This window comes from Triturus cristatus, chromosome 6 (assembly GCF_964204655.1).
Source record: "Triturus cristatus chromosome 6, aTriCri1.1, whole genome shotgun sequence".
Taxonomy (NCBI): Eukaryota; Metazoa; Chordata; class Amphibia; order Caudata; family Salamandridae; genus Triturus; species Triturus cristatus.
The window spans coordinates 1,010,127,701-1,010,140,831 of record NC_140589.1 but is presented as its reverse complement, the minus strand read 5'-3'; the positions used below and the strand labels follow the sequence as shown (position 1 = coordinate 1,010,140,831).

The following is a 13,131-nucleotide window of genomic DNA, read 5'->3' as shown; positions in this document are numbered from 1 at the left end:
GTGGGTATTGGCACTTCCTACACACTTAAAAAAACAGACACAACATAAGATACGCCCAAGAAAGAAACCCGTCTCAAAATACAACCAGACTATGACTTTCTCAAGACTCCATTCTAATTCAGGGTGCAAAAAAATAGCTTTATGGCGGAGATCGAGCGAGGATAACCCCTGGGTTTGGCATTACTGAACAGTCCGTCTTCTCTATGTATGGCGCTGAGCCGGGCGCGCGCTCTGTGCTTCCTTATGTGTGTATCCTGTTGTCGTGGAGACACGGATGACGCTTAAATACAATACAGGGAGGCTCTACGGGTGCTGCCCGGAGCTCGCGCACGATCTTCTGCTAGCCCTTTCGTTGCCCTGGGATCCCGCGCGTGACAAAAGCATGAGCGAGATCAGCAGCATCGCCAGTGGGGCAGCAGCCAGCGGTGCAGTCGGAGCCGAACCCCCCAGTGCAGCCCGGATCATCGATGCTAACAGTAACGTCGCCTTCCGTTGCTACTCTCCCAACACTTCTCCTTGGAGGAGCTACACCGAGGTAACACGCCGAGCAACCATTCCTACTTACGGCACCAATAGCATGCCCCGCGCCTTCAACACCTGATCACGTGCAGGCCAAGTCACAAAGTCTCAAGGCTGTGCCCTCTTCCACAGCACCAACTATCCCACACCCCATGAGTGGTGACCTCGGTTAACACGGGCCTGGTTTGTTTTCATCCCATTCCGATACTTCTACTTTGTTTTTAAAAGAAGTTATACTCAGGGCTTTAAGTGGGATGAAAAAACGGAGGGGTCTCTCATGGCTGATGTACGTAAGGGCGTGGCTTAAATGTAGTTGCATATGTGATTGAATCCAGATGTGTAATACAGCAAGTAACATCACACGTTCAACAGGCCAGGTCTATTGGCTTTGTCAATAGTTGTTCGTTGCATAAGACAAATAAGCAACTAGTTGTATATAACACTGAAAATGCTTCAGTTCTGAAATGAAGAGACTGAAAGTACTATAACGAGTCTTTCTGAAGTTGCATCAAAGGCAATAAAGAGTGGCACTGCTGCACAGTTAAGATTTTTTTTTCACCCTGAGGGTGAGGGCGAAAACGGAGAGCCCGATAGGGGGCCCGTCTCAGCACCTGCTTTTTAGAACTGCCGGTGCGGATCACCACCAGGACCCGGCCCACTTAAAGCCCTCGTTATACTCCTCTCTGTCACCTGTACCTCCCATCATACTAATCACACTCGGCGCGCCTGCTGCCATGCATGAGTGTGTGCGATGCTCCCCTAGTGACAATACGAGACAACTTCTTGAATCACATAGACCGGCTGTAAACTGCCTGTAGTGTTCTTCATCTGGTGGGCTGTTTCAGAATACCTGTGCCCTGGCTCTGGGGCAGTGTATAAATGCTATCAACATGTGTTAAACATGCCTGCACCGAGTTCTTGTATGTTCTGATGACTGGACCGTCACCGAGCTGACAGACACTGGATAGTGTGAGACTCGCGTTTGCCCGTTAATGCTTTTATTCATTACACAATATACTTTCTAATTTTCTACAATTTTACTCCAGGTGCCAGAGCAGATTAACCCCATTAGGAGACCGATGGACGAAAACGAAGACTTCACTATGACCCGCAGGGCAGGAAGGTCTGTATACTGTTTAAGGAAATTAAGCGAAATAGTAGAAGTTCCCAGAGTTCTTAGCTAGTTACTGTGATAATCTTTTGGAATCTCAATCTTAATTACATGCAAAGCTTCCCACCTGTGCTACATATACTATGACCCTTTGTTGTCTTCCAAATGCTGCATACCATTCGGAACTCAGTGGCCAGACACACTCTCATCCTCCCACGCTGCCCTCACCTCACACCGCACCTGAAGGAGCTCCACTGGCCCCTCATTCACAAGGATCACCTTTCAAACTCTTCACCCACACTTTCATGGCACTACATAACACTGGCAGAGCATACCTCAACAATCCTGTCTTCTTTCACAATCTTTCTAGACAACACCTTTGCTTGTCTTTGACTCATACTTGCACAAATCCCACACATACAGAAAACCAAATCTGGTGGTCAAGACTTCTCCTTCATCGCTCCTAAAGCATAGAACGCAGTGGCGGCTCTTCTGCTAGGACGGAGGAGCGTCGCCCCACTACTCCTTGAGCAGTGTAAAAGGCAAATAAAATAATAGTAAGAAGAAGCTTTTATCATTTTATTTTTTTGTTGCCCAAGCCAGGTCGGACCGGGCGGGGCTGGCTCGCCGCAGAGTGAACAGGAGTGCTTTCCACTCACGTGGGTATGACGACTTGACTGACCCTCTAGGGCCGGCCACACCATCATGCGCACCATTGGGCTGCGTTGCAAAGCCTGTGGAGAATATGCCCAGGATCCCCAGGAACTGCCTAAGCAGCCAAACAGGCCGCGCAGGCCAATCACGGCGCTCCTCAGGCAGCGTTGTGATTGGATGGAAGAGTCTGGAAGCCTGGGTGCTTCCGGTGCTACCAGCAGATGTAGGAGAGGCGTGCTGCGGTGGGAGAGGCGTGAAACTGATAGAATATTCTGCCATTTCACATAAGAGCTTCATCCTCACTTTTTGAATTCAGCAAGAATATGAATACCTGGCTTTTCGAGTAGTCCCACTAGGTGTGGCAAGACACACACCTTCTCAGTGCCAGGATACCCTCTCGGGTGATAGTGCTCTCTACAAATCTGTATAACATAACATAACATACTGAGTCCTCTAGATTAGGGTGTGAAGACTCCCAAACAGCGTATCAAGGCCATATCAGTGGCAGTCCAGTGCTATACAAATCTGTGTTAAAATATAACATAGAGTAAAACTATCTACAAAGGAATGGTGCGCAGTAAAAAAGGAAACTCATCTATGTGCATCTTTTCTGCTAGCCCAAGGCATCATGTATTGCGGTTTTAGAGTTATTTACTTGTTATGTGTTGGTGAAGATTAAATCTTCGATTACAAGTGGCTAATTAAATTTCAATAAACATGCAAACCACTATCTATAGGAATAGCAACATTTTAGCGGGTCAGACGCTGTGGAAGTGAAAAATGACCAGTAAATATTGGGACAAGTAGATTTGTGTACTACAAGCACCAAAATCCGAAGGCAATTCCCCATATAAATTGGAAAACTTGTAATAGGCATTATTTAGCACATCATCAAGGTATCATTATTGTAAGGAAATGCATCTTTTTTGTATGATCACCCCACACATTTTTGGATTGACGCTGCTGGTTTTTCAACACCAAAGTGCAATGGGCCCTTCTGATCAGGCCCCAGTGCATGTGATCTGATCCCCCTTATAAAGTATGTACAATCAGCTAATACCTGATTGGCATATTTAACTTACCTGTAAATCCCTAGTATTTGGTACTCAGTATACCCAGGGCCTGTAAGGTAAATGCCACCAGTGGACTGAAGCACTTATTGTTCCACCACTACAGTGACAAGGTGAAAACTTGGCTCTAGTTCTGTCAGTGCAGCCAATTCGCTCAACTTTTAAACTGCCAATTCGGCATGGTAAAATAACCCTTTTGCTAAGTCAGTAACTTTTTATTATTTGTAAGTCACCCCTAAGGTAGGCCTTCTAAGCTCATAAGGCAGGGTGTAAAATATTAAGAAGAAGGACATTTTATTCCGTTTTACATGTCTTGACAGTGAAAACTCACCATTGTCATTTTCACTGTGGCAAGGCTGGAAGTCCCATTGGCTGACATGGGGTTACAATAATCCAACCACTAGTTGCTAACTTCCAGTTAACATTTTGACCGGACTACTAACTATATCACTACTCACTCAATTTTCAAGCACAAACGAACCTTCCTCACTCAAAGCAGGGTATATGAGCTCCTTTTTTGCCTGTTTGTAACTATATTGAACGGACCCAAGAATAAATACTACCTAGGGCACCGTTACTTTATTTTTAATTCACCTGCACACTCCCCACACACCCGCACTCACCACTGTGGCATTCCTCTAACAAAAGATCTCCGCCAAAGAGCCCCCTCGCAGAGCCCGTGGGGGACTGCAGCGCCACCCCCACGAGGAGCATAATGCCCAATGATGAAGCATGACACCTTAATGGGTGTGTAAGGGCAACTCTCCAATTTGGAGGATTTCCCCTGCATCCAACCTTTACTCATTGATGAAGATAGACATTTTTGTCAACTACTGTTGCTCTTCACCTAAACTTTATGCTGCCAAATGGGCTAGCACCTACCCATAGGAAAAGTTACTCTCTAGTGATTAAGATCAAATTAATTGTTACATTAAACCCAACATAGTGCTGAAATTGGATTTAAAGTAACTTTTAATATAAGGTGACTTTAGAAAGTCACAATTTTCTTGCCCCAAAGGTCTAGTAGACATTTCAGATTAACTACTGCAGTTGTCATCTGAGACAGCCTGCTGTCCTCATGCCAGTGGGTGTGATGTGCTCCCAGGAATGGGGAACAAGAAGCCTGTTGGTGGGAGGAGATGTGGCCTCTTCCTGACAGAATGGCTGGTGGGCTGTGGCCACAGGTGAATGGAGTTTCAAAGGTGAAGCACCTCTGAAAGGACAAATACTAGCCACACTGTATCCTGCCTTCTCCTTTGTGAACGTAGATAGGCTGGCATCTCACTCCAGGGAGTGAAAAACGTATTGCAGAACTGGTTTCCTGGTAGGAGTTGCTCATTATAATGGACACACTTCAGGGGTATGGCCATAGCTCTGAACAAGGGAGTAATGGTATTGTCTTCTTATATTTGGGCAGAGTGATGCACTATGGGATTGTTTAGTGCAATTCCCCAGGAAGTGATGTAAGAATGGGTACGGTTCCCTGGGGAATTTTTCACTCATTCGTTAGAGAGTCCCCCACCCACAAAGTCGAATTTGGCATAAAATTGGCACTTATGTGTACCAGTCTCAGCACACTATTGGACTCGGAAGGAACAGAAAGACTGCACCTGCTGAAACTGTGGACCTCAGAAAGAAAGACCGCTCTCCTAAACCAAGACAGGACTTCAGAAAGAGCTGGGCTGCTCTTGTTTTTGATGTCATGGAGAGACAGACATCAAGGGCTGGACCTGCTCACGACTCATGCCAAGGACCAGTGATTAGACCCCCTGGGCTAGTTGGCTAACCTCCTGGTAATCTTCAGGGACACAAAAGCAAAAGGCCTGGATCTGCAAGAGTCCAACTGACCAGCAACAATGGGACTGGCCCTGGGCCCCACTAGTACACCCTGGGAGATCGAGTTCCAGCCCCCCACAAGGCACCTACAGGTCCCAGGTCCATGGTTGGCACTAAAGTGTACTCTTACCCCTGAAAGGACTGCAACTGGTAATCCTGGATCACAATTATAATGTTTTTTGACAAAGAACCAGTGGCTCATTGTTAGATCTGACATCCTTGGCATTGTATTCCCCCAAACCTTCAGCCTTGACTGCCTGATTTTTGTTGGGATTAGGACTGTACGTTTCCCCTTCTATCCAGTGGCAACCTGCTTTGCTTTCTCCTTCAAACATGGTAAAATTGAACTGTACCTAATTACACATTTAGTTTACTTGAAGGTCCCTAGAAAACGACATTACATGTACACAGAGCTTGTAAATTAAATGCTACTAGTGAGCAGCAGCACTCATTGTACCACTCAGTGAAGGTGCCTTCAAAAACATGCCTTAGGCCTGCCACTGCAGCCTGAAGTGCAGTTTTGTAAAATTACTTTTTATTCATTTCTGCACAAAGGCAAACACAATAAAAATGTACCAGTTAAGCTTATGTTGCTAATGCACATTATGCAAATTAAAACCGCCTTCCCAAATGGTTGTTGAGATATGTGACATGGTAATATTATTTGCCTCCTGGAGTGTAGTGTTTTACAGTTTGTGGCAGTAAATCTTGTAAATGATCTAACCTTTTGCTCCATATCTTTCTATATTACCTTGTGCATCCACGGGATTTGTTACCATGGCCTCCGCTAGGGTACTGTGGTCCATACCACAGAGTTATTCTGTCAGTGTAGGAGCTGTGGGTGAGCGCCGGAGCATAGCAATGCCCATTTTAGCCACTAGGCAGCCAATGTTATATACTGTTTTGTCTCCATTTCACCCATCGCAACCTTAGCGTATACCTAGAGGGGCCCTGTGAGAATTGGGTGCCTCTAGGAAACCCAAAGTACATTGTACAGTGGTCTGGATCCTTAACCAAAATTTGTAAATTTGAGGGCAGTCCCAGATGATATGCAACAAGATTCCCACCCCTGGCCCACAGAGGGGGCATACATCATTTGAGGATTTATGCATTTTCTCAGGAGTGTAATAGATTCAGTGACATTTTTTAAATTGCTCCAGGTGCAGCCTTGAGGAGATCACCTGAGACTTAGCTGACATCTTGGCTTCCAGTCAGTCAAAGTCATCTATTGTCCCGGGGTCCGTTAACCAATGCTCTCTCATTAGCAGGAGTGGGTCCGACACATTTATCATTAGTGTCCTATAAAGTCCTGAGATGTCTTCACTTTTTATACCTCAAGAGCCAGGTTGGCCTCAAGTTGGCTGTGATCTAGAATTGGGTTGAGTGGCCTCTTTGTACCCCTCCAGCATGTGTCCTAGCTGGAGAACCTGAAAGAATTTGATTTGTGGAGATCATATTCTGCCCCCATTTCTGCATACAATTTCATGTGTGAGGCGAACCACACATCTCCCAGTGTGGATATCCCTATTCTGTCCCAGGACTCAAATCCCTGTAGATGTGAAACTGAGGTTATTCATTATCCCACCCACAGGGGAGATACCCGGGTCGATCATTTCAGCCATTCAATGCATTTAGGGCCACGTACCAACAATCGATTACTAACTTTGTAACGGGGGGAAGGTCTTCCAGGAGATCTGGAACCATACAGAAGGACCAACAATCCATATCTTTCAACCTCTCTCAGTTCGAGGTCGGTCTTTTGGTGGTCTCTGTCGATGTATTGCCAGTCGTTGCAAGGAAGCATATGCGCAGCCCAATAATATAATTGTATGTCTGTCACCCCCAGTCTGCCATACCATGGTGCTGGAACAATCTTCGCAATTCTAGTTGTCGAGGGCCACCTCCCCACATGTAGGAAGTAAGAGTAGCATGTAAGCCGCCGAAGAAGGGGTGAGGCAACGAGTACAGATGATTTTGTAAGATGTATAGCAGCTGCGTAATTGAAATAATTTACTACAGAGCCACTTTACCCATATTGAAACTGGGAATTTACCCCACGCTGTCAGCTGCTGCTTAAGTTTACTGAGCTGTGGCTCTATGTTCAGTCCCCAGTACTCTTCCTGTTTCAGCGAGATCTATATGCTCACGTACTAAAAGGGGACCAATGACTGCTGGAGAGCTGGGATCGAGGGCAGGACCACCTCGTCGGTCATCCCCACTGGGACCAGCAGCAACTTCTGCCAGTTGGCTTCTTCATATATTGTTAGGATTCTGAATATTTGGGGGATCAGCAGTTATAGTCCTAAACCTTCCTTTTTAATACTTGTAAGTCACCCCAAAGGTAGGTCTCAAAGGCTCATAGAGCAGGGTGCATGGTGTTTAAAATGTAGGACATATGTGTTTAAGTTGTAAATTTTCTGACAGTGAAAAACTCCTAAAGTCTTTTTTCACTGTTGTCAGGCCTATCCGTCCCATTGGCTAACACTGAGTTACCTTATTACATTTAATAAGTGCTAAAGTCAGATTGGGAGCAGATAGAGAAAATATGCTTATACAAAAATTTTAGTAATGCAGGATATTTACTTTGTATTTATATGTTCGAAGCTACACGAGATTCACACAGTTTGAGGTTATGGCATTTTAAATTCATATTTGTTGCATACACTTTTGGGGTATAATAGATTGGTATAATGTTTGGGTGGTGGAGAAACGTGGGACAGGTTTAGTATCTCTTCAGGGGTTTTCACTTTTCAGAGCACGTCATGCACGGTGGATGGTTGGTCTTACGTTAGTTTTCATTCTTTCCTTGCTTGGCAGAGTGAGAGCACGTGATGATGAACAATTAAGCAGGTGATTTGAGTACTCGGGTGCTCACTGGGTCTTATTTGAAAACATCTAGGAATGGGGAAGTAGCTATATGACCGATCCACAGACGGCATTTAAATGGAAACTTTAACAGCCTGCTAAGGCATATAGATGATCAAAAACTCGGATTTGACAGATGGGTTTCTCCATGACACAGGTGAATTTCTGTGGGCACTGAGAGGAGATAGTTATAGCTGTATTTTAATTTACTTGTTAGTAAGCATGAATGGTTGTTTTTAGTTAATACGGATTGCATGTAGCAGTTTTGTGCAGTTCATGTACACAGATTTGGATTTTGAATTAGTGAATTTATTTTGGAGTGTTAGGCTCACATGGGGGAGTTTAGATGCACTATTGAAAAGACGCCAGTAAGTGTCACGAATGAGGGATTCTGGGTAATGTAGTGTACAGCTTTTTCAATGTACATTATAATTAGTGTGTATTATTTGGGATTAAGCCTTTAGTTTTGAGTCGTTGTACATGTTGAACAGAAAGAACTGATGGGTGTTCATTATTATTTCCATTGTAGTTATCCTTGAGGAAGGGAGTCATCCCGAAATGCATTGGGTTTAAAGCAATAAGGATGTGTCATGAGGAACTGTGAACCTTCCAGTGCTGCTAAGAGAAAGCCTCACAAGGCACTTGTGAAAATCTGAATAAAATTGATGAATGTAAATGGAAAGAGGAAACTTGAAAAATTATTGGATTACAAATGGAATATTAGTGGGATAAATATATAATAAAATGATTGAAATTCAGTATACACAATTGGCTGTGCATCTTGTTGAAGGACCTGACAGGGCTCCTTTTTGGGACATACACTTTTAGCAAGTTGGCATTTTCCTTCTCGAAGTTTCTGAGGCCTTGGCCTGTCAATGGTTCTCCCATTAAGGATGTGTATTGAGCTCAGACAGTGAGCAATGGGGCCTGGGTGTAGTGGGAGAGGGTCTTCCTGGAAGGGTGGCTTGGGAGTAGCTGTACCATGCTCTGATTAAATTTCAAAGGTACCTTGCCCACTGCACACACAAAGGAACCTGACACCAGGCATTACCTTGCCCATGTCACCCTAGACAGTTTGAAGCCAGAGTCAGCAGAAGAGGAGGAACAGTTTTGGTGGTAGGTCAAGGAATTCCCCCACACAAAGGTGGTACCAGGTATAAAAAGAGGACCTTCATATCCACTCATCAGAACACTCCTGGACCTTTAGAAGATTGAGAAGAAGCACTACCCTGCTGCCATAAGGACTGCCCTGCTGGTTGAAGGACTGCCTTATTGCCTGAAGAAGGAAAACTGGACCTGCTTCCTTGATCCCAGGCTATCCAGAGTTACTCCAATGGCAGTTGGCTGACAACCTGTGTGAGCTACTGGAATACAGCAAGCTTCCAGAAACATCTTTACATCTGCTCAGCTGACCAGCTTCAAGTGGACCTGCCTGGTCCTGCCTGAGCCCTGCTGCTGGTCTCTGCCGGAGTGAGGTCTGAGCCCCAAGATGTTCCCCTCAGGTCCTGAACATTTGGTTGGCATCCATGAGAGCTCCTCCTGAAGTAACAGGAGAACATTCGGAGGTTTGGGTTCCTTGCAACGGAAAACAGGACAGTTTGTGGCAAGTCACTGCAGCCTGTGACGAACACCAATACAAAGCTCTGGTGAGACCTGCTCTTCGTGATGATAGTGACCCTCTGCAACAACTGGTAACATGAGACCTGCACTTCACACTACAGGCAACGACAGCCCACAGCGACCGCCAGCATGAAACTCCAGCTACAACTGGATCTTTGCGCTTCAACAACGACAGTCTGCAATGCTCAGCCTGCTCTTTATAATGAAAGTTTACTCCTACAACATGAATGGAACTCTTCGGGACGAACTAGAAAAGGTAACATTTCAGTGGGCAAACCTGGTCCCTGTATATGGTTTGTGTTCCATCGCAGTCGGTCGGAGCTTGTGACTTTCCCATGGGCCAGCGAGGCCAGATAACCGTAAATGGCCCCAGATAACTGGGAATAGCTCTTTCTTCTTCTTGGTGTATTTTCATCAAAGCCTTTACAATTTTAATGTCTCCGGTTCTACTGATTGGATTTTTGTCATTCTTATATAATTTTATATATTAACAATTACTCTATTATTCTAAATTGGTTTGGGATTTTTCTTGCACTCAGTTTTCACTTTATTACTGTTTAATTGCTGCATAAATACTTTACACATTGCTTAATCACAGGTTGATTTAGTGTTTTTTTCTGGTTCACCCTGACAGCGATTGTGGTTGTTGCCTTAGTGGGGCTCCCACCACCCCTTCACCAATTACCCATTTTATTACATCTAGGTTGGGTAAATTATTCAAGTAACTAGACCTGAATTTGTGGTAACATTATTATGATTGTTTGAGGCCTGTGCAGAGCCTGTGTGTCTCCCCAGAAGTGTGGCCAGGGAAATGGGCAATCTCTCCTCTGCCGACTTTCCTGGATAATTTCAGGATTTTATCCTATATGTGAGGATGTTAATTTACCAAAACACTAGGGGTGAAAAATGTGACATACACAACCTTTAACTGCTGATGTTGGGAAAGGGTTGACCCCTTGTTACATCCATAGCCCCCCAGCAGCCTCCTTTTTACTGCTGAGAGGTTGGGGGCTGACAATGGCTGTATATTACAGAATTTAAATAGGGCTCTTAATTGTTTAATGCTGTTTGATCTTCTGGCTGCATGGGTAGCAAAAGCAGAATCAAAGAGCAATCCTTCTCTACTTAACTCCCATGCATTTAGGCACCTATAAAACAGCATAGGTCTCCTTCAGATTAAATATATATATATATATATATATATATTCATTAAAGCTAAAATGGCATTTTCCAGCTATTCTTCAATTAACTCCTACTTTAAATTCTGCTTGTTGATGACCGTGGGTGTCAGTAGGATTCGTTGCCTACTTGGCACTGGAATGCGTTAAAAACATGAAAAGATAGGCTCAGTTTGTTTTTGTCTTTCTTCGTGGGAGAGGCCCATACTTTCAGTAACGAAAGAAATATTTCGTTACTCAATGTGTGCTAAATATGTGTATGTCATATTTGTCGGCCCTAGTGTTTGGTAAATTGACATTCGCACATATAGGACTAAGGGCCATATGTAGAAAGCAAATTTGCGATCGCAAACGCTGAAATTCGCCGAATTTCGGCGTTTGCGATCGCAAATTTGCTAAGTGGAATGTAGGAAGGCAAATCTGCATGCAAAATAAGGAATCGCTAAATTTGCGATTCCTTATTTTGCAATTGCATTTAAGGAATCGCAAATTTTGCGATTCCTTAAATGCAATGTAGGAACCTCCAAAAAAGTGCTATTTGGCCTTAAGGAATCGCAAATTACCACCAACTACAGGTTGGTGGTAATTTGCGATTTCTTGTAATAATGCAGTTTTTTGCATTTTTCAAAGTGGAATGTGGTGCACACACATGCCCTTAGGGCATGTATGTGCACCACATGTGCACCCATGCTAATTTCAGGGGTGCAACAGGGTGTCCTATTGACACCCTTGCAACCTTGAAATTGCATTCTCAATTTGCGATTCTCTAATTGAGAATCGCAAATTGAGAATGTCTTCCTATTCATTCCTATGGGCCTTTTAGCCCATAGGAATGCATGGCAAGGTATTCCTTATTTGCGATTCTCAATTAGAGAATCGCAAATAAGGAATGGGTGGGATTCGCAAAAAAAATTGCTAATCCTACCTACATTGCATTTTGCTATTCTCTAATTGCGATTCCTTAAAAATTGCAATTAGAGAATCGCAAAACACAGTCTACCTACATATGGCCCTAAATCCTGTAATTATCCAGGACTGTTTAAAGTGCAATTAATAAGAACAGGGTGAGTGGGAGAGTTGAGACACCTATACTATGATCAGATGATGACGGGAAGGGGTAGAGAGACAGAGACCTTTTGGTGAAGGGAGAGACATGGTTAATGCCATGACCTAATATCTGAAGGAATAGAGTGGGAGAGTGAGCATGAACGGGGAGAGCGCAAACTTGTGATAAATGGGGTAACAGGCAGAGGGGAGGTGAAACCACAAGCCTGTGTAAAATGAAGGAACAAGGCAAAGAGGACAGACAAGAGCAACAGCGTGTAGGGAATGCACGTGGACAGTGAAAAGTTCATGAAAGACCAAGTAGGGGCTTAACCCAAGCTCCTGCGGCACATTGGAGGACTGAAACGAATATGTGATGTTACAACTTGATCAAAATGATCGCAGTATGTAACATCACAGTTTTTACATCGCAAGTCATTACAACGTCTTGCGCTGGAGGGCGCTGGACTTAGGAGTAGTAAGATTTACTATTCCAGCACCAGTCTACGTACAGTAGGGAAGTTTCCCCCTCGAAACCAGCAATTCATGGGGGCTCCCATTCAATGCCAAGGTCAATGAATATCTACGAGGCTAAGCGACCCTCTTCACATACACAGGGGTGGGCATCATGTTGTGTCACGCCACTGAGACCGCGAGCTAGTGATGAGCAGATAGACATCACAAGGAGAGAATGAGTGGCCATACCATGAATGGACAAGCATGGTGAGATGGAGGGGAGACACACCAAGCCGCGATAAATGGAGAAACAACGTGACCGTGGTGACGTTTACTTGTATTCAAATGTGTGGCGAAGTTGATGAGAGAAGTTTTGCAAGTAGCATCATGAGGTACAGGAAATAATTAGCAGATTGGTGGCGGTTATACCGAGGTAACCCTATAGATGATACTTGAATATAAGAGTAGTCAGAGACAGACCTGGTTAGTGAAACATGGAGGTGGACACAACGCGACACCACAGCCACACATTTCGATACAACATAGACCTGTTGTTGATAGTTACACTGGGCTCTCCCCTTTCCTCATCGATGTTGGCCCCTCCCTCTCAAGGAGCTAGTGACCCAGAGCTTCTAATGCGCCCAGGCAGCTAGCTACATGTTAGGTTCAAATGCCACTAACACTAAACCCTGCTGATAAACTATTCCCAACACTCAGCAGATACCTGTCTTAACACAAAGACACTGCTCCTTTGCAAGTTACAAGGTACATTATTGTG

At 44.5% G+C, this 13,131-nt stretch overlaps 1 protein-coding gene across 1 annotated transcript in view; it reads left to right on the top strand.

Annotated features, from left to right (window-relative positions):
• The first annotated feature begins 301 nt into the window (after nucleotides 1-301).
• CCDC170 (coiled-coil domain containing 170) overlaps nucleotides 302-13,131 on the top strand; it is a 244,970-nt gene continuing 232,140 nt past the window's right edge. Inside the window, exons 1-2 of the mRNA XM_085611791.1 lie at nucleotides 302-535; nucleotides 1,566-1,642. Of these exons, the coding sequence (XP_085467917.1) occupies nucleotides 383-535; nucleotides 1,566-1,642 (230 nt within the window). The 5' untranslated portion in view covers nucleotides 302-382. The remainder of the gene's footprint in view (nucleotides 536-1,565; nucleotides 1,643-13,131) is intronic.